At 41.0% G+C, this 26,345-nt stretch overlaps 1 protein-coding gene across 7 annotated transcripts in view; it reads right to left on the bottom strand.

Moving 5' to 3' along the window:
- ST3GAL3 (ST3 beta-galactoside alpha-2,3-sialyltransferase 3) overlaps positions 1–26,345 on the bottom strand; it is a 517,471-nt gene that overhangs the window by 238,250 nt on the left and 252,876 nt on the right. For all 7 annotated transcript variants that reach the window (XM_060231666.1, XM_060231665.1, XM_060231667.1 and 4 more), the window contains one exon: positions 21,222–21,316. In XM_060231666.1, the coding sequence (XP_060087649.1) occupies positions 21,222–21,316 (95 nt within the window). The remainder of the gene's footprint in view (positions 1–21,221; positions 21,317–26,345) is intronic.

Genomic DNA, 26,345 nt, shown 5'->3' with positions numbered 1-26,345 from the left:
AAGAAATGTAACAGGTTAGTGAGTGATGAGACATATCAATCAGGATAAGAGCCATACAAGGCAATGGTGCTATATAAGCCTCCTCTACACAAGACCCTTGGCTCTGTGGTAGAGAACAAGCTTGATAAGGGTCCATATTCAATCTTAACTCCTAATAAGATCTGTAGCAACAGGGACTGCAGTGACACCTGCCTGAGACCCTGGAGAGTACTACTGCCTATAGACTAGACAGTACTTTGCTAGATGGACCCAAAGGTAAGTCTAGTGTAAGGTGCTTTCTTCTGTGTGCATATATAATTCATACATCCCCATCATAAATACTATATGACACCTATGAATTATTACTGGAACTACAAAGAGTAGCTCTAGGACTAAGCGCTTGAGCAGGTGAAGACTATGTAATTCTAGATGTTCTGGGATGAAATAAATTCTCTCTAGACATATTTAAGTCTAGCCTCCATGGTGGTCAGGGAACCAACACTGTTACCCTTGTTAAAATAACTGTAGTTGACAATTTCCTGGTCGCCCTGGTTGGCAATCTCCATCAGGAGACAGACAAGGGGAAGTACAACTTTTAGGCAGCCTCTGCCTCTCCCAGATCTTTCACCAGTTTTCCATGCCATCAATCTTTTTGTGGGATTGTGAACTGGGGGCACTACACATCCTACCTGGCAGGTCTATTCCAAAAAGTGGAGCTAGGAGCAGGGGCAGGAGGATGGGGCACTTCACACTGTGCCAGAGCTTTGCAGGGGTATCTTTTGTCCCTCATGATATTTAATATCTGCATAAAACATTCACATAAGTCATCCAAGGATTTATAGTGAAATGTCAACAATATGCAAATGACAGTCACCTCTCCTTGTCATCTGACCCTGGTGAAGGAATGAAGATTCTAAATAGTTTTTATAGTGTGGGGGGGGGGGGGGGCTAATCAGCCAAAACAACTGAGGCAAAATCATAGAATCATAGAGTTGGGAGGGATCTCCAAGGTCATCTAATCCAACCTCCTGCACAAATACCCACAAATACCTACCCCAAATTCACAGGACCTTCATCACTGTCAGATGGCCATCTAGCCTCTGTTTAAAAACCTCCAAGGAAGGAGAGCCCACCACCTCCCGAGGAAGCCTGTTCCACTGAGGAATCACTCTAACGGTCAGGAAGCTCTTCCTAACGTTGAGCCAGAAACTCTTTTGATTCAATTTCAACGCATTGGTTCTGTTCCTACCTTCTGGGGCCACAGAAAACAATTCCACACCATCCTCTATATGACAGCCCTTCAAGTACTTGAAGATGGTGATCATATCATCTCTCAGCCGCCTCCTCTCCAGGCTAAACATCCCCAGCTCCTTCAACCTTTTCTCATAGGACTTGGTCTCCAGACCCCTCACCATCTTCATCGCCCTCCTCTGGACCCATTCCAGCTTATCTACATCCTTCTTAAAATGTGGTGCCCAAAACTGAACACAATACTCCAGGTGAGGTCTTACCAGAGCAAAGCAAAGCAGGTCTTACCATCACATCACGTGATCTGGACACTATACTTATGTTGATACAGCCCCAAACTGCATTTGCCTTTTTAGCCACCATATCACACTGTTCACTCATGTTCAGCGTATGATCCACTAACACCCCTAGATCCTTTTTGCACATACTACTGCTAAGACAAGTCTCCCCCATCCTATAACTATGCATGGGATTTTTCCTACCTAAATGCAGAACTTTACATTTATTCCTGTTAAAATTCATTTTATTAGTTTTAGCCCAGTTTTCCAGCCTGTCAAGGTCATCCAGTATCCTGTTTCTGTCTTCTACTATATTTGCAACCCCTCCCAATTTAGTATCATCGGCAAATTTAATAAGCATTCCCTCTATTCCTTCATCCAAATCATTTATAAAGATCTTGAACAAAACAGGTCCCAGGACAGATCCTTGAGGCACTCTACTTGTTACTCCTCTTCGAGAGGATGAGGAACCATTCACAAGCACTCTTTGGGTGTGATTTGTCAACCAGTTACAGATCCACCTAATGGTAACAGGATCCGAATCACATTTTACCAACTTATCAACAAGGATAGTACGTGGAACCTTATCAAAGGCCTTACTGAAATCAAGATTAATGATGTCTACATCATTCCCCTGATCCAGCAAGGTAGTCACTTTCTCAGAAAAAAGAGATCAGGTTAGTTAGACATGACTTGCTCTTGAGAAAACCAAGCTGGCTCTTAGTAATCACATCCATTCTTTCTAAATGTTCCAGGACCGACTGTTTGATTATTTGTTCTAATACTTTTCCAGGTATAGACGTCAAGCTGACAGATCGGTAGTTACCCGGATCCTCTTTTTTCCCCTTCTTGAAGATGGGGACATTTGCCCGCCTCCAATCTTCCAGCACCTCTCCTGTTCTCCAAGAATTCTCAAAAATAGTAGTCAGAGGCTCAGAAATTACATCTGCAAGCTCTTTTAGAACCCTTGGATGCAGTTCATCTGGCCCTGAGGACTTAGTTTCGTTAAAGAAACTAGGTGTTTATGTACTACCCATATGCTGATCCTAGGTTGGAACTTCATAACCTCCTTATATGTTCTATTTTTGTCGTGTTGAGCACTGTTTCCCTCAGAAGAGGAGGAAAAGTAGGAATTGAGCAGTTCCACCCTCTCTACATTACCTGTTACAAATTCACTTTCCTGCCCTCACAATGGGCCTACCTTGTCTTTGCTCTTTTTCTTACTCTGAACATAAGAAAAGAACCCTTTTTTTGTTGTTTTTAGCATCTTTGGCCAGTCTAAGCTCATACTGAGCTTTAGCTTTCCTAACTTTTTCTCTACAAGCACTGGTGATTTGTTTATATTCATCCTTGATGAAGGTATTCTTGTTAATGTCAGCTTCTAAAACTTGATAAACTAGACAGAAGGGACACCATGGAAAACAAGACTCTTAATAAAAGCTGGGATATAAGAAACACCAATTCCTCAAGTTCTTATTATTGATATAGTATATATATAATTCCAGGTTGGTCCAAGCCTTTATAAATAGTCTCTAATCTAAATCACCTCCAGGTTCACCAGGTCTTACTCCTCCCTTGTTGAAACTGTCTTGTTATTTGACAGATATAACTCCAGATATCAAGATTGCAGGGGCCATAAGCCCCCCACAAGTGCAAATTACAAGACTTGGGGGCATGGGATTTGAGGCAACCCCACAAATGTGAGTTAAAAGACTTGGGGACATGGGATTTGAGGCAACCCCTTCTCCCAGCTTAAAATGGCTTCTGAAAGCCAGCAGAATAGCTATTTTATACTGATCACCCTGCCCAGAGAATAAAATCCAAGATCTTAGATTTCTTTCCCAGGGCCCTTAAAAGGTGATGCACAACAGATAGGAATAGGGTGTGACTCAAGAAATATCTGGGGACTTTGGGGGTGGAGCCAGGAGCAAGGGTGTGACAAGCACAACTGAACTCTGAAGGGAGTTCTGGCAATCCCATTTAAAGTGACTGTACTCCTTTTAAATGCCTTCTCTCAATTTGGAAATAATAAAGGATGGGGTGTCAAGGTATTACCTTGCCATAAATACTTCCATGTTGGTTCAGATTTTACAACACTGGGCTATTGTGCTTGTAGTGACAGATGGCTGGGTAATCATGCATATTTTGTTTATGAAACTTGTAAGTATCCTTTTCTCACCATGAGGTATGTGGTACACTTGGGTATTCAAGGTCATACTCTCAGACACTATTGCTTAGCTGCGGCTGGTTGTAACCGGAATAGGAAAGGGGGAAGGGGTGCTGCTTCAATGGTAGGGGGGGAAAGGTGCTTTCTACTCAAATGAAATAATGGTCTGAACCAACATATATCTGATTGTTTGTAACCCAGCCCTCCAGCTCTATTAAAACAAAGTCTTACCTGAAACAGCTTTGTTATATGAATAAAGTTTCTATGATTCAATAAACATAGAGCTCATAATTAATGAAGACTGTGCAGTACTTGACATGAGGCACCTACTTTTTGGGCTCATAGAATTGGACCCCTTGTTCCAATCTTTTTGAAACTTGGAGGGTGTTTTGAGGAGAGACACCAGATGCTATGCTGAAAATTTGGTACATCTACCTCAAAAAACAGCCCCAGATGCCCATGGATCAATTCTCTATGATACCCTATGGGAATGGGTCTCCATCGGGTATAATGGCGTGCCCAGCAGACATTTCCCTCCCCACCCCCCACTTTCTGATAACCCTGAAGCAGTGGGGAGGGCCTCCAAACCGGGGGATCTCCTGCCCCCAACTGGGGATTGGCAACCCTAGGAATCAAACCTAATACCAAGAAGCTGCTACAAAGATCTCAGTGAATGTACCTTAAGATCTGTGTATCACATACTTTGTCTGGAGTGCAGTGATCAAGTTCCTGACTTATAGGTGTTACTAAAAGCAAGGCATCCAATGATAATGCTACATTCTTAGTAGGTGGTACGTGGATTAATGAACCACTGACCTAATACACCCTGGCAGAATAAGGATTCTGCAAGAGTTGCAGATCATAACATAGACATACAATCTGACTCGAACTTTCCAGTTTCCAGCCCACATGGAACCCAAATGAAGGCCTATGCAGAGAAGATAACGAAGAACAACGATAGTGTGCATATCATGTCCTTTCATTTTCTGAAAACACTTTCAGAAATATCTAAGTGTTTTTTGTTTTGGAGAATTCCTGTGTCCAGCCATTTGAAGAAGCCAGAGTGGTGCAGGTTCTCTGTACAAAATGCTCCTCCAAGGAACACATAGCCTCCTTCCTCCAACACTCTGCTCTCACTCCATTTTTACATTACAGTTAGATAACAGCTAATGAGTCATTAGCACCCACTTTTATTGATCAACAAACACTAAGATAAGGTGTTCCGAGCAAGAAAGCTTGCTGTATTAGTTAGATTCATCTAAGTTTACACAGTGTCTTTCACACAAAGTGTTCCAAAACATTGTACAATGAGAAAAATAACTGAAATATCCACTTAACTTCACTGCTGAATCCTTCCATTGGACTTGATTTGAAGAATTCATTTAGCTGAAATTAGAAGATACATCCATCTTTCTGGCGATGAATACCTGGCAGCTGTATGTCCTTTCATATGTCATGAACTTGACCCTACATGATAGCTCTTGGGACATATTTATGAATTGCAAAGCAAGGAGTAACAATAGATTCACTGTGGGTAGCCATGTTGGTCTGAAGTAACAGAACAAAGTTTGAGTCCAGTGGCACCCTTAAGACTGACAAGGTTTTATTCTGGGTATAAGTTTTCGTTTGCATGCACAGGAAAGCTTATACTCAGAATAAAACTTTGTTGGTCTTAAAGAGGTAACAATATTATCAATAACAGGGAAGTTTACTAGAGATGCCTTAAAAGACTGTAGAGTAAATGAGGGTGATAATTATTTTATGTACCACAACATCAGCCCAAATATATTTTGCACCAGTTCTATACTTTCAAGCATTCTGTGTCTCTGAGTATTCATAACAAAGATGAAAGAAATGTCAAGAATAGAAATTCTTTAGTTGTTGTAGATTTTCCGGGCTGTGTGGCTGTGGTCTTGGCATTGTGAGACCTGATGTTTCGTCAGCAGCTGTGACTGGCATCCTCAGAGGTGTAACCCAGAAAACTGGTGTTCTCTCTGGGTCAGATTGAGAAGAAGTTGGTAGGCAGGTAATTTATATCTACTCAGGCAGGTGGGGTAGGGCTGAGTCATTATTTTATTTATTTATTAATTTATTTAATTCAATTTTTAGCCCGCCCTTCCCATAGAACAGGCTCAGGAAATTGTTGATGTGATTAGAACTCAAAAAAGTAACAAGACTCCAGGTCCAGATGGCCTTCCGATTGAGTTTTTTAGAGCTTTTGAAGATTTATTATTGATATCCTTCAAGAAAGTAATTGAGAACACCTATGATACAGGCGAGATCCCAGACTCTTGGAAAGAAGCTCTGATTATGCTCATTCATAAAGAAGGGACTGATGCATCGGAAATTAAAAATTATAGACCAATTTCACTCTTGAATAGCGACTATAAGATCTTTGCAGCAATATTAGCAAACAGATTAAAGAAAGTAATAGCTGGTTTAATTCATGAAGATCAAACGGGCTTTGTCCCAGGACCTCTAATGAACCAGAACGTGAGGCTACTTCTAAATGCGATTGAATATTACAAGGATCACCCTGATAAAGAATTTGCAGGTATCTTAGTTGATGCGGAAAAGGCGTTTGACAATGTTAATTGGAACTTTATTAAAGTGACATTGGCCGCGATTGGTTGTGGTGAAAGATATCGCAGAATGGTCGAAGCGGTTTATTCGAAGCAGGCGGCGAAAGTGAGCTTCAATGGAGTGAAATAGAAATAGAACAAGGTACTAGGCAGGGATGCCCGTTATCTCCCTTGCTCTTTATTTTGACGTTAGAACCGTTAATCAAGAAGATTAGAGAAGATCCCCAAATTCAAGGAACTAGAATAAACAACGTGGAATTCAAGACTTTGGCTTTTGTGGACGATTTAGTATTTACTTTGGAACAACCCATTTCTTCGATAGTTTTTTTGAAACAAAGATTGAGAGAATTTGGAGAAATATCTGGTTTTAAACTGAATGTTTCCAAGACTAAAATTTTAGCGAAAAATATGGTGAAAGCCCAAATTGAATCTTAGAACAACTTTCAGGATTTAAGCATGAAAAAAAGATAAAATATCTCAGAATTTATTTGACAAGTGACTCAAAGACTTTGTATAGAGATAACTATGAAAAAATATTGAAAGAAATCCGCAATGACTTAACTAATTGGAAAGACCTTCAAATATCGTTTTTAGGTAGAATTGCCACAATAAAAATGAACATTCTTCCAAGAATTTTATTTCTCTTCCAAACAATCCCAATTATTTTACCCAAACTATTTTTCCAGCAACTTAATTCTATGACTAAGACGTTTATTTGGCAAGGCAAGAAGGCCAGAATAAAATTGAAAGTTCTACAAGACAGTAAACTAAGAGGCGGTCTTGCTCTTCCGGATTGGAACTTGTACTATAAGGCTAGTTGTATTGCCTGGTTAAGAGACTGGTGTAAGCTAGACAATAAAAGATTACTGACCATCGAGGGCGCGGGTCTGGGGGAAGGTTGGCATAACTATATGTGGTATCACACGCCTATAAAGACCAGCCGTTTCCTCAGGCACGAAATAAGAAGATCCTTGTATAAGACTTGGGAAGAAATCAAAGTACATTACACTTTGATTTCTTCCCAAGTCTTATACTCCAAAGTGGCTATCCCCAATAGAAGCCTTGACTCATCCTAATTTGTATAATTGGGATAACCCACAAGATTATGCCTATCTGTTGAATAATCAGAATGAGTTGATTGAGGAAGAGCTCTCTAAGCTAAACTGGTGGTTACAGTGTCAACTGAAATCAAGATTTCAGAAGGACAAGGAAAGGGGCTTTTCGAATAAGCCAATTGAATTGGATCTTATTCTAGAGACTAAAAAGAAGATAATCTCCAAGGTGTATGATTGGTTACTCCAAGTTAAGATGCAAGACGAAGTTGTAAAAGAAACATGGATCCGTTGGCTGAAGGACTTCGGCTACAATATAGCCTTAGATGAATGGGAAAAACTATGGAAACAGAACTTAAAATTAATAAAACCAGCAGATCTCAAAGAAAATTTATATAAAATGGTATATAGATGGTACCTTACACCAGACAGACTGGCTAAAATCTATCCCACATATTCAAACAAATGCTGGAAGTGTCGTGAAGCTAAAGGGTCGTTGTTTCACATTTGGTGGCAATGTAAAGATGCAAGAAAATACTGGACCCAAGTTAATATATGGATTCAAAAAATCTTGAACATACATATTAACCATGTGCCAGAGTTGTATCTCCTGAACATTTGTAGACAAAACTTTCCTATGATAAAACTGAAACTGCTACTGTACATAGTTACTATCGCCAGAATACTTTATGCCAAGTATTGGAAGATTGACAGAATTCCTAATAGAGATGAATTTATTAACAAGCTGTTGGACGCCGCAGAATCTGATTTAATGTCCACAAGATTAAGAGATGGTAATGTCCAAAAATGTCAGGAGGAATGGGACCCTATTTATAAATGGGTTAAAAGTAAAGGTTTTGGCATGGAGTAACAATATTTTCCCTTTGTTTTTCAAACCCTCTCCATCTCCTAGTGTGTTTGAGTGGGTGGTTGTATAGTTGTTAGATTTATTATTGTGTTTTGAATGTACTGCGCATGGAAGTGTCATGAATGCTCTGTTTTTTTCAATGTATTGCGCATTGATGTGTTCTTGAATGTTTTGTGTTTGTATTTTTGATAATATTGATGGTATTTGTGCTTGTTTTATGTCCATTTCTTGTGTGTCAATGTGTTTTCACTTTCTGTGTGTTAATTCCTTTTCTAATAAAAACCCTTTAAATTTAAAAAATTTAAGAACAGGCTCAGGGTGGGTTACATCATAAAACAGTCAACAGTCTTGTGGGAGCTTCCTGGGCTGTGACATGCTAATAGGGGAGCTTACCTGAGGGGGTTCTTGTGTATATGGATTGGCTATTGAAATTCTAATCTTATATGTAATGCTGTATGTTGTAGGGGATTTTGAGTTTTTCAGGACTGAAAGCCATGCCCTATTCCAGGGGTGGCCAATGGTAGCTCTCCAGATGTTTTTTGCCTACAACTCCCATCAGCCCCAACTATTGGCCATGCTGGCCATGTTGTAGGCAAAAAAACATCTGGAGAGCTACCATTGGCCACTCTTGCAATTTTAAATTTTCTTCCTTTCTGTAGAAATTGTGTTTATGTTTATGGATTTCAATGGCTTCTCTGTGTAATCTAATATGGTGATTGGATGTGTTGTCCAGCATTACTGTGTCTTGAAATAAGATGCTGTGTCCTGTTTGAGTTAGGCTATGTTCAGCCACTGCTGATTTTACAGGTTGGCCAAGTCTGCAGTGTCTTTTGTTCTTATCTGGATGCTACATGGTGTGATTCCAATGTAAACTTGTCCACAACTGCACCTGCACTGTAACAGAACTGTACTGGTGTAGTCCCATTGTGTGGTCTGCAATGTAAACTTGTCCACAACTGGCCAGCAATAAAAAAAAAGGCGCTGTTTCTGCTCAAAATGAAGAATGGCTAACTTTTTATAAGAAATTTATAAATTTTGTCTCATTTCTGCATTGTTTGCAACTTGAGAACATCATGCCAACTTTAGAATTGAAGGTTTGGAACCAGATAAAAGAGAAATAATTGGCTTACTCCATATAGAAAAGTACACTGCAACAATGGGTGGTTCCTTCATGAAGCCTCAGTACTTGTATCCAGTATGTATGGAGAGTGTTTTGGCCAGCAATGAAATGGAAGGCTTTTAGTAAAATAAACTGGCTTACTCCATTATATACAGCTCAACAAGAGGAAGACATTAACAATACTGATGAAGTGGCAACACGAAACGCATCTATTATTGTAATTACATTACTTGTATGCTGTACCACTAAATTATTATGGGCTCTGTTAAAATTGGTTTAATTGTTTCTCATGGTTGTTACTGTGGATTTTTGTATCAAAGATATTTGTAAATTTAAAAGTAGTTTTATATTTTAAAAGTATGTAAATTCAAAGCAATTGTATATTAAAAAGTATGGTAGCCTATTTACATCACAGTTACGTTGTTTGTTTCTTGTAACGTATCTCCACTGTGATCCCATTATTGATTATTGCTTTTTCCCAAGTGGGGATTGGCAACCCTAAATTGGGTACCTGTAATTTTTCAGTGTTCACATGTTATATTTGTGAGAGTCCTCACCATTTCCCCTTACCAGATCTCCACAACCTGAAAAATGAAGCACAGTCTCCTTCCCCACAGACAGAGAGCCAGTGTGGTGTAGTGTGGTAAGAGTCAGAGTTGCCAGGTCCAACTCAGAAAATATCTGGGGACTTTGGGGGTGGAGCCAGGAGACTTTCCTATTCAGTAAAATAAATATACAGTTACCCTGAATACAGTCTTCATTTCCTCATCCCCCCAGCAGCTGGCTGCATGTCCACTAAATGAAAGTGTATCACTCAGAAAGCATCCAAAATACATGCCGTTTGCAAGCACACACGTTTGCTATCTCACTGGGATAATTTACTCACAGGAGATGCTGAATGTAATCATCTGCTGTACTTCCACCAACTTCTTCAGACTAACACAGGAAACGAAAGGTTCTAGTTTACTCTTTACTATGCAAACAACTTCTGAAAGGAATTTAAAACAAACAGGAACTGGGCTCTCTTCCTTTCTTACAGCTTCACAGACTCACCGGTAACAGCTACATAGCTCTGCTGGCTCGCCCCACCATCATTTAGCCTTGCTCCTACTAAGATTTAAAGGCATACACACCTTCCAAGTTTCCAAGCTTCTTCTAAGCCTTCTGATGTGGCTTAGCATTGTGGCAGTTGGGGAGAGGCTTTCCCCTGTTAGCCAGCTGGCTGTTAGTGAGGAAGAGCCTGCAAAACCAGGAGGGGGATAAACCCTGCTAGGATATGGCACCCAGGGCACATGTGAATCATGCCAATAGTGTTACCCTGTAAAATCATCATAAGTTATGATTGCAACATTGGCATAAGGTCTACCTATAAAAAGAAAGTTTCATGTGAATTGGAACAAGAGAGTCAGCTTGGTGTAGTGGTTAAGTATTCAGACTCTTATCTGGGAGAACTTGGTTTGATTCCCCACTTCTCCACATGCACCTGCTGATGTGTCCTTGAGTCAGTCACTTCTTGCAGAGCTGTTCCTCTCAAGAGCAGTTTCTGTTAGAGCTCTTTCAGCTCCATCTACCTCACAGGGTGTCTGTTGTGGGGAGGGTAAGGGAAAGGAGATTGTCAGCTGCTCTGAGACTCCTTCGGGTAGTGAAGGGCAGGGTATAAATCCAATCTCCTCCTCCTCCTTCCAAATATTTAAAGTGAATTTAGTCAATGCACCCTTTCTCTATTTATTACATACAACTAGGTCTTCCTCAGAAAACTCAGAATTTACATTAGATTCCCTTTAAAATATTTATATTATTTTTTTCCGTACACATATACAAAAGAACAAGAAAGAATATAAACATTATTCCTAACAGTCTCCCATTCAGGCGATACCAAATCCATGTCTGCTTATCTTCAACAGTGCTACACCATCAAATACACCATCATTCGCTGAATCATGTGATAAGGAATATTGAAATGTATACTGTTAATAATAACTTTTTATTTACATCCCGCCCTCCCCGCCGAGGCAGGCTCAGGGCGGCTACTGATACTTTTGAAGCATTTGCCATAACGAGGGCTTGGATCCTAATTTCTCTTTATGGTCACTATAGGTATCTGTGTTCGAAGAAAAGCAGAAGTGTAATTTTTGCCCATTCACCCTCTTAAGGCCCCCACCTTTGATCCCCTTGATGATCTTAGGCCCCATGTTTGGGGATCATAGAGGATTTCACTGGGGGTTGGATATGCTTGCATCATACATCTGACCATCCACATGCAGGAGGTTTTTTAGTTCATATCAGATTCCCACCCACACATCTGCTTTCCAAAATTGGCTGACACCAGAACCAGCAAAGGAACATGAAGACTTCATAATCCACATGTGCAATTTCAGTGCACCACACATCTACACTTCCAAGTTGCACATACTTTAAAAAATTAAACTTCTTCTGAACCAGGACTTCAAAAGTTACAGCACAGTAATACTGTATGTTCTTCTACATCAAAATTCCATGTACAGAAACCTCCAATTGCAATTGTACATGGGAACATATTTTCCTGATTCCTTAGGGGGTATATTCTTGTTCTTCAGTCTTCTGGCCTTTTGTCAGGGGCATGCAAGCTATTTTCAGAGCCTTGAATATCCACAAAGATTTCAAAGGAAGTTTGTATGTATAAAAGGTCAATAAACACATGCAGGCTCCAATTAAGGCTTCATCGTGCTTAGGGAAAGGGTCTCTATGATACAAGAGCTGCATTAATTCTTCCTCTCTTTCCGAGGGAATGTTTTTCCTCTTTGAGAACACCATTGTATGATCATGGAATATTTGTCACATGAAGTAAAGAGTTATTTGAAAACTGATTCTAGAACACTCAAGCCACAACACATTCATCTTTTAATGTGCTATACGGGATACCTGGCTACTTCACATGTTCATCTAGCCAAACCACCTCTTCTTGTGGCATACACAAGTCACTCTGTACAACACTCACAGGATAATATGTAACACAACTATTCTACTCACAGGGTTTATTTGCATATTTTCCCCTCAAAAAAAGTGGACAATGCTTATGTGGCAGAGAAGTACGGTAGGTGATCATATCAAGAACAGGGCTGGCTCTGCCACTAAGCAAACTAGATGATTGCCTAGAGTGCTGGCCTTCTGGGGTCGCCAGATTGGGCACCACCACATGATGGTGACATTATCAGTGCAGGAAAGGGGAGTTGCAAAAGTTTGCCTTGTCTAGGGTGCAAGACAGTCTACGGCCAGCCCTGAGGCTCTTTGGTGAGGTAAGTATGTAAACCAGTTGTCTTTTTGGAGACTGAGACAGCCAATAAATAGACAGCTAGCTAACATTATCATTAATGCATTAGATACAACACCCAAAGGCTCCTTTCCATAATATATATGTGGAATTCTAGAATAAGGGACCATAAAAGGCTAAAAATTTCAAAAGTGCTAAAATGTGCCAGAAGCACCACAGTGACCCCACTGCATGGGACATTCTTCATATCTCATTGCTCTTTGAATTGTAGGAGGTGGAACTTAATGACCAGACACAATTGTTTACATGATGTGAAATTTATCCACCCTTCCATTTTAGAGATGGATGAAGGCTGACTCTTTGTGTGGTCATTGTTAGCCTAGTTCTCTACTATTTACTTTTATCCCCCCCCCCCCCCCAAAAAAGCTCACAAAAGTTACGGTCAGCAGCCTGCTGTCAAGATGTCCATACAAAGCATGCAATGCTTCCCTTGCATTTTACCCTTCTCTGGAGGAAAGCAGAGCTCCAGCGAATGTATAATAATAACACAACATTCTTAAAATCCATAGTCTAGTCACTCCTTAGATTAATGCCAAAGAGAATCCAGCCCTTTACAGAACAATGTATCTGTCTATTGTCATTAACACGGGTGCACACAGTAGTACGTGCAAAATCATACCCCTACTCCATCCATCACCTTTCCTCCAATCATGCTGCAGACATGAATTCCACTGTGTAGGGGAAAGGTAGGCTTATAAACATGTTAAATAAATATACAGAAAAAAAAATGTAAGTATCTGAAAATATAATGTATCTTTTGTAATGTCAAATCAAGTCTGAATGCTAAAACTCACAGAACTCCTCTCAAATCAAATCTGGGGTTGATAATACCAATGTCTAGTTGGTAATTCTGTTTTCTTTAGACATTCCTTACCTACAGCCACTTCTTGTAAAAATGAACCTTGTTAATCTTCTGGCTAACCCAGGCTAGCTTGACCTTGTTAGATCTGAGAAGCTAAATAGGGTCAGCCCTGGTTAGTATTTGGATGGGAGGCCACCAAGGAATACGAGGGTTGCTACGCAGAGGCAGGCAATGGTGAACCACTTCTGTAATGTCTCTTGCCTTGAAAACCCCATGGAGTCACCATAAGTCAGCTGTGGCTTGACAGCAAAGCAACAACAAAAACCCAGGACTAATGCAGGTAATGATTGGCATGCATTTGATATAGCAGCTTCTTTGAAATTAAACAGATATGGGCCTACATAGTGCTTGGATGGGAGAACTCCTGGGAATTCTATGTAAACTGCCTTGAGTTCCATGATGGAAAAAGTAGGATATAAATATTATAACTAAATATTAAGGTAGGCTAATCTGTTGGTGGACCAGAGTGACATGCATTAGGGAATATACATTCTTTCAGGTCCCTTGAGTCCTTATAAATCTGTACGCATGGAAGAAGATAGGGATATTAGCATTTCAGATATATCAGGGGATTGTTCTTCTTGTTCTTAGTTCACAAAACTAGCACCTTCCATTCTGACTTGGCAAGAAACACAATATGTCCTTTACCTAATATTTTCATGACAAGGCAGATAAAGATGCTCCGCAGACATATTGTACATGGAAAACAAGCCATCAATGAAAAAGACACTGGTGCATCCCATCATCCTGAAGCAGAACAGTTATCATAACATAGCAGCCTAAAATAAAATCCAACAAAGCCTTCTGCTCTGAACACAGGAGGAGGGAGAGGGAATGAAAATGAGCGAGAACTCCTGCTTGCAGAACTTCAGCTCCTCCAGACACAAATCTGGGCAAGAAGCCAAGAAAGAGGTGTAAAGACAAATAGTTTGGTTCATTGCAAATTTAAATTTTGATGTCAGCGTGCATCTGTATTTTATCAGCAGAGATAAAGTATTATTTATGCCAGGAACACCAGATGTGAAAAGAGGCTGCTATGCAGCTAAAAGAATGTTTAAGGAAGAGAATGGCAGCTATCATATTTGGTAGCACTCAAATGTGCATGTTCCACTATGCCCTAGAGGTCAATACTTTCAGTGGGGCTGCCTAGCTTTCCATCTTGTGGAGCTCATAAAACCAAAATCAGCTGCACTGACTCAAGCCTTCTGTATATAACATTTGCCTCCATGGAACACTGAGGAATTTATGTGAAAAATATTAAGTTGAAATTAGTTACAAGATTTTCAATCCCATGAGCAGCTGAAAAAAAATTATCACAGTGGCCACATAAGTGAGCAATTCTGATGCAACATCTTTCATACACGTTCTTCCATACAGGGCTTATTTGTAGCTGGAACTCCCTTGCATATTAGGTCACACACCCCAGATGTAGCCAATCCTCCTGGAGCTTACAGTAGGCCCTGTAAGAAGAGCCCTGTAAGCTCTTGGAGGATTGGCTACATCACAGGGTGCAGCTTAATATGCAAAGGAGTTCCTGCTACAAAAAAAGCCCTGCTTCCATACATATCATGCAAGCAAGGCTGCCACTAGGCAAACTAGGGGATTGCCTATGGTACCGGTCTTCTGGAGGCACCCAAATGAGTGCCCCCCCACATGACTCATTGAGTCAGGCCGCCACCTAGCTTGGCCGCCTCTCCAAGTTCCCCTCACACGGGCCTTTTGGAATCTCTGAAAGGTACAAGTAGTGGAGCTTTCTCCCTGCTTTTGCACCCTGAGGTGCAAAAGCAGGGGAAGGATCCCCCCTCACCTCTTGTAGATTCCAAAAGGTGTGGGCGGTGGGGCTGTGGCCCAATTCCTCAATTCTTTCCTAAGGGCCCATAGGATAGAATGAAGGAATTGGGCCACCACTGTGGCAAAATGCTACAGAAGGGATTTAAAGTTTAAAACCCCTTCTGTAGTGTCACACCGCAGTGGCGACCCAATCCCTCCAGTCTATCCTAAGGGCTCATAGGATAAAATAGACGCCATTCTACCCTCTGGGCCCATAAGATAGAATGGAGGGATTGGCCTGCCATTGTTTAGGCAGGGCACCACCCTAGGGCCAGCCCTTCATGCAAGGGGCACTTCAGCGTGAGCAAATGTTATTTGGTGGTGGTTAGCATTCTCTCCAAGTGCACCAAGAGATAAATTTCACCAAGAGGTAAAGAAGTCAAGAACAAATAGCTGTGCATACAATAGAGTGATGTTTCCCATTGGCAGGGTCAGGACCCGGCACCGGGCCATGGAGGCCTTGATGCCAGATCACGGGGCCTCCTGTCAATGTCCCCCTGGCCAACAAAGGTCAGGGGACGCAGCCACGTCAGTGTGGGGGCCTGACAATCCCCCCCAAGCCACCAGAGGTCAGGGGATGCAACTACACCAGCACAGGGCCTCCCAACCCCCTCCCAGGCCACTGGACATCAGGGGACACAACTGCATGCCGGTGCGGGGCCTCCCCACTTCCTCCCAGGCCACCGGAGGTTGGGAGACACAGCAGCACCAGCGCGGGGGCCTCCCTACTTCCCACTAGCCTCAGGGCTCAGTGTGCCAAGATGCTGGGCAAGAGTCAGCAGTTTTAAAGGTAAGTTGCTCCCATCCCATTTATTTCTTTTCTTTTCCTTTCTTTCTTCGTTTTGTCCCTGCTTTCTTTCTTTCATTCCTTCCCTCCCTTTTCCTTCCTTCCCATTTCTTTTCTCTTTCTTTTTTAGTTTCCAACTCTCTTATCCTCTTTCTTTCTTTTTCCCTATTTGCTTTATTTCCCACTCTCCACTCTCTCTTTCTCTCTTTCTTTCATTTTTTTCCCCATCTGTCTTCTTCCTTCCTTCCTTCCCATTTCAAATCTGAGTAGACATGGGGCAGGGGAGAAGCTTGAAATGCCTGCCACTTCTTTCTTTCTTTCTTTCTTTCTTTCTTTCTTTCTTTCTTTCTTTCTTTCTTTCTTTCTTTCTTTCTTTCTTTCTCTTTCTCTCTCTTTCTTTCTGTCAGTCAGTCTTTCCCCATCTTCTCTCTCTTTCTGCCAGTCAGTCTTTTTCCCTGTCTTCCTTCCTTCCTTCCCTCCCATTGCCAATCTGAGTAGACGTGGGGTGAGGGGGGGGGGGCAGAGAAGCTTGAAATGTCTGCCATTTCATGTTTTCCCAGGCTGAAAGTATTTTATATTTTTTCTGCTGTGTGATCCTTGTGCTTTTTCTTGATGTTTTAAATCCCCCTCTTCTCCTACCTTTCCTAAACAAAATATTGCAAGTGTTTTAAGCATGTTTGTACATCATTTCCTGTCTCCTGGCTCCACTCCCAAATTTTAGTGGGCCACGAAGGAGAATTGTAAAAATAACCGGGCCACAGGGGTGGAAAGTTTGGGAAACCCTGCAATAGAGTAATGAGCTTTAAGATCCAATGTGCAGTTCTAAATTCTGGATCACAGAATTCATCACTTTTCATGATGGGATGCAATGAATTTGCTTCAGCAAGCAGGGTGCATGGAGGAGCAGAGCAACAAAGACATGTCTTGGCAAGTTTTGTTTTGTTTTGCTCCCAGAGCCAGCCCAATAATTTAGGCGCCTTCAGGGATTTGAATTTTAATAACTATGTTATTTAATTATTGTCCATACAAATCCTTCACACAGTTTTCTTAAAGCTATGACAAAAGTGTTATAGCATATAAGTAATTAAAGGGCTAACCCTGGTTGTCACCTCCACTACAAAAAGTTAACTTGTAACCCTAGCCAAATTTCTCCCTAATATTGCAGGATTCTATTATTGCTTTTAAAAGCTCCATATAATTGAATATTGGATTTAATACAGAAAGCAACTGCTTAATCAAAGAATACACTACCACTGAATTATAACGTTTACATATAAACAAGTAATGATATGATAAGAACTTCATGCACATTTATTTTAAGCCATATAACAATATAATCTGAAGTGAAATAAATCAGCCACTGAGAACAGCTGAAAGACCAGGGCTTTTTTTTTTTTGGAGCAGGAATGCACAGGAACGCAGTTCCGGCTGGCTTGGCATCAGAGGGTGTGTCCTAATATGCAAATGAGCTTCTGCTGGGCTTTTTCTACAAAACAATGGTGATGTCAGGGGGTGTGGCATAATATGAAAATGAGTTCCTGCTGGGCTTTTTCTACAAAAAAGACCCTGTGAAAGACACTGCAGTAAAATAACTGCTGAAACTGCTAGACCCCAAAACGAAGTTTCTATGTACCACGATGACCCAGGATTTGTCACATCCTGACTGAAATATATACAATTACAGCAGCACAATTTTGAAAACACTAAGTGGAAGGGAGTTTGCTTTTTTATTAGGTAGCTACCGATCACCTGTGCAACTAGAATACAGTACAACAGCATATCTACTGACAGAATGAGCATGCTGACAATGTAATGCCTCTTATTAGCACCAACTAAAATGTCACAAAGTGGTGAGCATGTTAAGTTCTTCTCACTAAAGCCACAAGTAACAACAGGTCTCTTCAATTAAGATTCCCCTCAAGGCTTGCCCAAGTTCCTCTCAAATCTTTGACCGCAGCTTGGTTATTATGTGCATACATGATCCAACACAGACACAGAAACAATTTTTCACCAACACTGTGTTTGAAAGGAAAAATCCCACTCACAGATCAAACATATTATTTCATGATTTTGTTGGCAGTCTGCAACTTCACAGGTAAAATCACCTTGGTATGTTCCTATGTCAATTCCTTATTACCACATCAATCCTGAAGTTTTTTATCCTATTTTGGACAGCAAATACCATTTTCTGGGGGCTTCACTGTGTAGATTCTCATCTACGGAAAATATTAACTGTATTTCTTATTTCTGTTAAGGTCTGTGATTGCATTCTATATCTGCGTTCAGAATTTGGCAGGTTTCAAGTATACAGTATGTAGGAAGTCACTGTGTTCAAATCTGATGTGAGATGCCAAGTAATAGGGTCTACTTGGCCACAATAATTGAATAAGAAGCCACAATCCACTTATTGAATCAATACACTAAAACTAATTGGCACACCCATCAGAAAATTTCAAAAGTAACTGTGCAGCCCTTGGTAGGTGATCCAAGTTCAGAGGAGGAAAAGAAGTTAATCCCCATAACTGTTCAAAGCTAATAGCTGCCCAGTTTAAAGCTCCTCTCAGGATACAGACTATTTTGCAAAACTACCATGAAGATGAGTAATGTGTTCCTGAAGGATCAAAGTGGAATGCCAATCTTTGGGGCATATCTTGCACTTTAAAGCTGCTCAATCTCTCAAGTAACATAATTCTGAAAGCCATCCACACTACCTTCATGCAGCCCCATTTCGGCCAGCATCAGACCAGCCCTGACTGAGGATCTTAACGAAGTGCTGATGCTGTCATCAGGTCACTATTATTCATCCATAATGCATCTCCTGGGATAAGCAGAAAAGGCTGATGCAAAAATTCCCAGTGATATGTGATGGAGAGGGGTGCCATTTGCTTCTCTCACGCTCCTGGCCTGTCAGCACAGCCATTAGGAATACTGGTTTTCAGAGAGTAATAATTCTTCCCTCCCACACGTACAAACAGCTTCAGACTGAATCCTGGCATAAAATTTTGTCCCATGAGGGCATTAAGCAATCCATTCAGCTGTTTTGCTCCCATTGCTTCACCTCCCAGCCATTTAAGTAATGGCTGTTACTGTTTTTAACTAAAGAAAATCCAATATAAAACCCTAGATTTACATAACACTGTGGTGGTGACACAAGCTGGCAGCAGACTTGAAATGTAAAGTGGAGGCTGCCAGAGCCATTCAATCATCCTATGCCAAGGTTCTCCATTTTGATTTGGCTTGGCAGAAGAATTTGACAAGCTGCCTGTGAGATTTAGAAAACCTAAATGCTGAGAATCCTTACACACCTTGGAAGCCTGAAAGCATGGGATTGTCCAATCTGTATCATGTCAATGCAGCCTTCCTATTTCTATCAGAAGTTTTAACAGCCTTTGCAGCTAATCTCTCTGGGCAAACTACAGAGTCGCATTCATTTTGTTAGCCTCACTAGGATGAAAACATCTCTAACAGGAAGGTGAAACTGATGTACAAACTTTAAAATGCCCACATGGACTAGGATTTGGCCTACTGCAAGGACAGGGACTCAGTGGACACTTCTTTTTTAACTTGGTGCATGGCTTGTGCTAATGTCTAATTCATGTTCTGTAGACTCTCCCGTTCTCGGCATAACTAATACCATTGTATAAATAGTAAAAAGCACTGTCTAATGCAGAGCATTTATTTATATGGTGTGGAAACAGATGTGAAAGGGCACCATTTTTCAGAGCAGTAGTCTAGGAATTCTGTATGGTACAAGACACTGTTACCTGAACTCAGTGCCATTATCTGAAATCTTACATTCTCTGCCAAATATTCTGACTATCCATGAGCAAAGTAAGTTATGTAAATTATGTTCTTTCTGGAATGTAGTATTGTTTCCAAGTATCCTACTTATCTAAGTCTCCAAGATGATATACCACAGGTTTCAGAAATATTATGTTTTGCATGAAGGTTTCAGAACACCCTTTCACTTACTTTATTTGCAAGGTGGCTACATGAGAATGAATTTCTTTTTTAAAATTATTATTAATTATAATACTTAAAATATATTATAACAACTATTCCATCTAGTCTGTCAAGAATAAATGTCCAAAATTTATTTGGACACAATTCAACAAAGTTTAACAAAAACAATTTTGGATTAAACTACTGCATATTGAATGCCACTAGAAAGCATAATCCCATAGAACATTAGCTTTATGCCCTTTTACACCTCCATCACGCGTGGATATAGTCAGTGTCTTTTTCTTCAGAATACCAACATTTGCTATATGCTGTTTTATAAATCTCTGAAATTCTAACTGGAGTAAGGGGCCACTGGTTGATGACAACTGCAGATTTATACCCCAACCTTCTCTCTGAATCAGAGCGGTTTAATAATCTCCTTTATCTTCTTCCCCCACAATAGACACCCTGTGAGGTGGGTGGGGCTGAGAGAGCTCTCCCAGAAGCTGCCCTTTCAAGGACAATTCTTGTAAGAGCTATGGCTGATCCAAGGCCATTCCAGCAGCTGCAAGTGGAGGAGTGGGGAATCAAACCTGGTTCTCCCAGAAAAGAGTCCGCACACTTAACCACTACACCAAACTGGCTCTCAATTGCACCAAACTGGTGCAATTCTTAGCCTGCATGCCCATCTCATGTCCCAAGGCCTCATGCCATTTCTTTTTTAAAAAAATTGGCCTGAGCCCAAATCAATAATATAATGTTTATATTATTTTATAAAATCTTGAAAGTGAATATTTATACTTACTTTCAGAAACAAAGAGCAGTTCAAAAGAATCAAATTCTCTTTCAAATTCATGTTTCCTTCTCCCAGATATTAAAATCTCAATCTGATAGAACTTGGAAACTGGATGCCTCTGTTATTGTACTAATGAACTGTAGAATACTATATGTTCTTTACCATAGTATATGGTAAAGAATAGTATATGTTCTTTACCAAATCACAATACTTATCCAGACCAGACATCAGAATGGATTTTCCAAATATATGAAAAAGGGCATTGTGACTGCTCCATTATATTGTAATATTAGTTCCTTTCATATTCCATCACATGAATTGGTGCCTTCTACATTTGTACCTTTCTAGGACTGTTGTCCTACAGAAAACAAGCTTGCAGGATACTCTAGTGATAGCCTACCTTGTCCTTTAATTCCAAAGGGAGGAACAAAGTCCCGAATACGTGCCCACTTTCTGAAGGAATCATCCAGGAACATTGGTGCTGGCCTGGAGAACCTAAAAAACAAAATGAAGCAGAATCTTCAATAAGGTGTGTATGGGAGAAAACGTTATATAAAATAGAGCTTCACTAGCCATGTGCAAACTGTAAAATCATATGGTTGATGAACCAATAATGACACAAGAAAAAATAGACAAAGTGGAGGAACTTATGGATCTGCTAAGTTCAGGCCTATTTCTACAAAGTGCAAATAAAGTTATGACATATACATACACAGCTCAGAGTTCATAATGATGCCAGTCAATCATTATTTAACTTTAACTTCTAGGATCTCATGGCTGTCTCTCAAGCCAGGTTTGGAAATAAAGTGGCAGAACATATGGATAAACATATGGAGCAGAGGTCCATCAGTGGCTATTAACCACAGGGTATAGATGGAACTCTCTGTCTGGGACAGTAATGCTCTGTATTCTTGGTGCTTGGGGAAGGCAACAGTGGGAGGGTTTCTAGGGTCCTGGTCCCACTGGTGAACCTCCTGATGGCACCTGGTTTTTTGGCCACTGTGTGACAGTGTTGTACTAGATGTGTCGTTGGCCTGATCTGACATGGCTTCTTTTATGTTCTTATGTTCTTAACACAAAATATGTAAACCAATATACCAAGACAAGGTCAAGACAAGTTTCAAGGAAACAGAAAGTGGCTGAAAAACTTTGAACATTACTATCAATCAACAACAGCCTTCTTTGAAGTTGTATTTAGGGGAGTTGAACAAAAGAGACGCTACACTAATGGTCATTTTGAGAGCAGAGTGTTTTCAAACAAACTCAGTGTGGACAAGCCAGCTAATTACTAAACACTGGAAAAGTGGAGCAGAGACACTGTTCATGTTAACAATATCTTTCTTTATAAAATTATTCTGTATAATCTCTTGCCCTCTTGCCAGCATGATTTTATTTACTTGAAACAGGTTTTTTATAATTATTAAAAGGACACAGAATGCAGTAGAACAGTGGTCCCCAACCTTTTAGGCCCTGGGGACTAGCCCCAGGGCCAGGCTGACGACCATGGCCCCAGGGCCGGCAGGGTGGGGACACCCAATTTGGCCTCCCTCCCATCCTCCCTGCAGTGTTTCCTCCTCCCTCTGCCCCTGTGCAGCCTTGCTGCCCCCCACGCAGCCTCCTCCTCCCCCCGTTTTCCTCCCCCGTTTCCTCCTCCCTCCTTCGCCACTGCCCCCACGCAGCCTTGTCACTGCCTCCCCCCCTCCCGTTTTTACCATTTTAAGGCCAGGGAAAGGCCCATGAAGCACCTCCCAGGTAGCACCCCCCACCAATCAGCTGATGGGTGGGAAACCCACAGCAGCAGTGAGCAATGCTGCCCTTGCCTCCTTCCCTTCCTGTGGGGAAGGTGCCACGGGGGAGTGTGAGGCTGCGTGACCTGTTTCAAACTGGCTGCGACCTGATATCAGTCCCCGGTCTAGGGGCTGGGGACTCCTGCAGTAGAAGACCGGCCGAAGCCAAATATGTACACAGTAGGTCTATATCACTTTCAAACAAGTGTAGTCTCTAAATTCAGATTTATAAAACACACATATACAATTTATTTACTTTGGAAACATAACCAACTCCACCTGTTTCAGGCTCAACCACACTCATAATTAAACTAACACCAATCAAGTCAGGCAAGAGGGCAAGAGTTTTTACAATAAAATGGCTCATGACAAATAAGCAAACCACAAGTACTGATCAACTGCATATTTACTTCTGACATGACAGATATTACACATATGAAGTGCATGCATAAATTTTAAGCTAATTTTAAGAGAAGCTTTTAACTGACTATATGTTTAGGTTCTGTCCATACCTACAAGATTTTGTCAGGTGACCTCAAATGGTCATTGTTTGTCATGAGTTTTTATTTGAGAACCATCTCTATCTTTTTGTAACCAAGTTTAAGTGGCCCTGAGCAGACCAGCATTTAGGCAAGTACCTAAAATCCTTCATCCTTTTTTACTCTTCTGAATAGTTATAGAAGAAAATGCCCAGCAAAGTCAGCTGTCAAACAGATTCCTGGCTTCAGAAGCAAGGGCCAAGAAGCACATGAAAATAAAATCAGAATGGTGCCTTTTTCACTATGGAAACGTGTCTCTATTTACAGAAGGTCCTCCTTTCTGTATGCTCTGTAAAGCTGTTGGAAGCAGCACATTTAGGATATTTATGACAAGATGCAATTACTTTGACTGAATGTAATATACGACTCATCCATATTCTTGCGAGCTTTTACTGGAGAAAAAGAGGGCAGAGATCTGATCTGATGAATTTCAAGTAACTTATTAGGTATTTTGTCATACAATTAAATTAATTCCTCTTTGGATAATGTCAAATGGGTTCTTTCCAAAGCTTGTTTTTTCAGAGAAGTTTAGCTACAAAGGAGAAATGTCCTTCAGACCTGAGCTTGACCCACAAGCTATTTCTGTTTAGTCTTTCATGTGAGAGCCAGCTCTCCATGCCAAATGCCAGAGGAACACAGCCTTTGTGAACCCAGGATGATGAATAAGAAAAGCTCTTGACTACTCAGTTATACAATTGGATGCAGTTACATGTTATTTAACTTGCAACCACAATCTGTTCATCTTTTTCAGAACATGCATTAGTGTGTGACAAGTTGCTGCCACACAATATTAGCATAATATAATGTAGATACTTCTTAAAATCTGTGCAAAGCACTGTGAAATGTAGGCCCAGTTGCCACCAATATGTAGATGACATTCAGCTCTATCTTGTGCTTCCAGCAAATGCCAGAAAGGCAGTATGAACTGTGAACAGATGTCTGGAGGCAGTTTTAGGATGGATGAGGGCTAACACATGGAAACTTCAACTTCAACAAAGCAGAGGTGCTACTCATGGGGGAGAAAGTCTGACCTAAGGATTGGGATATCACCTGTCCTGGAAGGGGTCGCTCTATTCCTAAAAGAACGGGTTTGTAGCTTGGGGGCTCAGCAGGACCTGGGCCTCCTGTTGGATAAACAAGTGGCAGTGGTGACCAGAGGTGCCTTTCACCTGGTGAGCCAGCTGCAGCCCTTCTTGGGCATAAAAGATATTAGATTGTAGTGCATGCCCTGGTAACATTTCATTAGATTACTTAAATGCAATGTTTGTGGGGTTGACCTTGAAGACTATCTGACTGAAAGCTACATCTGGAGCAGAATGCTGCAGCCAGAATGTTGAATGGAGTGGATCTTAGGGACAATATTAGCCCAGGCTTTTCCATCTACATTGTCTCCTAATTTGTTTCTGGACCAAATACAAGTTGTTGATACAGACCTTTAAAGTCTTATATAGCTTGAAGTCTTAAGGACCGCCAATACAAACATGAAGCTTCCAGTCCATTTTAGTCATCTTTAGAAGTCTTGCTTCAGGTGCTCGCTCCATCTGAGTCTAGATTAGGCCTGCCAGCTCCCAGGTCTGGGCAAGGTATTCCCCTAGTTTTGCAGGCTCCTCCCTGCCATCAGTCAGCTGGCTGGCAGGGGGGAGCCCCACCCCAACAGCCATGATGTGCCTTTAGATTTCTGCAGGTTTAGAAGAAGCTTGCAAACTGTGGGACGGTGGAGGGACAGTGGCTCAGTGGTAGAGCATCTGCTTGGGAAGCAGAAGGTCCCAGGTTCAATCCCTGGCATCTCCAAAAAAGGGTCCAGGCAAATAGGTGTGAAAAACCTCAGCTTGAGACCCTGGAGAGCCGCTGCCAGTCTGAGAAGACAATACTGACTTTGATGGACCAAGGGTCTGATTCAGTATAAGGCAGCTTCATATGTTCATATGTGTTTTGAAATGTGTGTGTGCCTTTAAATCTCATCAGGATGGGAAAGCTGCATGGGGGGGGGGGGCAACAGGGAGAGCCATGTGGCTCTTTGCAGTGAGTGTGAGAAAGGAAGAGAACACAGTCTGTTGTTTTGCATTCCATTTCAGAAGTTGTTTATATAGTAAAATGGATAGTAAAGGGTTAACTAGAATCTGATTGTGGGATGAAGGAAAACTCTACCCCCTAGATGTCTCTCCTACATTTGTTTTCCTGTATTAGTCTGAAGAAGTTGGTAGATTATTACACTCAACAACTCCTGTGAGTAAAGCAATTTACTTTGCACCAGTTGAATCACAAAAGTGTGGACTTGCAAACTGTTTATTTTGTGAGTGTGTGCGTTCACTTTCATTTAATGGAAGTGCAGTTGCTGGTGAACCCTTTGAAGGCAAAAAAAAGAGGAGGAGGAAATGAAGATTGTATTCAGGAAAACTGCACTGCTGTGTTTATTTATTTATGGGAATAGGAAAGTCTCCAGGTTCCATCCCCAAAGTCCTTAGGTATTTCCTGAGTTGCATCTGGTAACTGTAGTCTAGGTAGTAACCTGAGGAAGGGTCCTCTCAGTCATGGTGCCAAAACTTTGGAGCTCCCTCCTCAGGGAGTTTGTCAGTCTTCCTCTAACTTTGTCTTCCACCAGCAGATAAAGACTGTTTTGTTTTGTTTGGCATTCCCCTACTGTTATTGGCCCTTCTCCCCGGTTGTGCTCTTATATGTGTTTATATGTTTGAATTTAAATGTTTTATATACAATTATATTTTAAATTCTGTTTTAATTGCTTGATGTTTTACTGTTTATCAAAACACTGCCTTGGGTTCCCTCTTTGGGTAGAAAGGTGGCACAGAAATGTTATAAATAAATAACTTTCCAAGGCTATGAAATGAGTTGGGAATTAACAAAAAGGTTTTTTTCTCGAATATATCGATGAGCAGTAACATTTTTATTACATATAAAGAAATTAAGTAGAAAAGTCTTTTTCATGACATTATAGCAGGTATGTCCAACAGGTAGATTGCGATCTACCAGTAGATCACGGAGGGGTCAGAGGTAGATCACCAGCCCCACTTGGTCTCATGGTTTGCTGGACAGGTGTTTGGGTTTTTTTGATGATTGTTTAGTGTGGTGGTATTTGATTATTGGTGCCAGTATGATGAATTCTTATTTTTACTTTTAGAACTGCATGTGTGGTTTTGGCATCATCCAGAGGTCTTCAGTTCCTGTTGATCTTTAATACTT

The sequence above is a fragment of the Heteronotia binoei genome, chromosome 2, assembly GCF_032191835.1.
Source record: "Heteronotia binoei isolate CCM8104 ecotype False Entrance Well chromosome 2, APGP_CSIRO_Hbin_v1, whole genome shotgun sequence".
Taxonomy (NCBI): Eukaryota; Metazoa; Chordata; class Lepidosauria; order Squamata; family Gekkonidae; genus Heteronotia; species Heteronotia binoei.
This window is presented reverse-complemented; position numbering and strand designations above follow the sequence as displayed.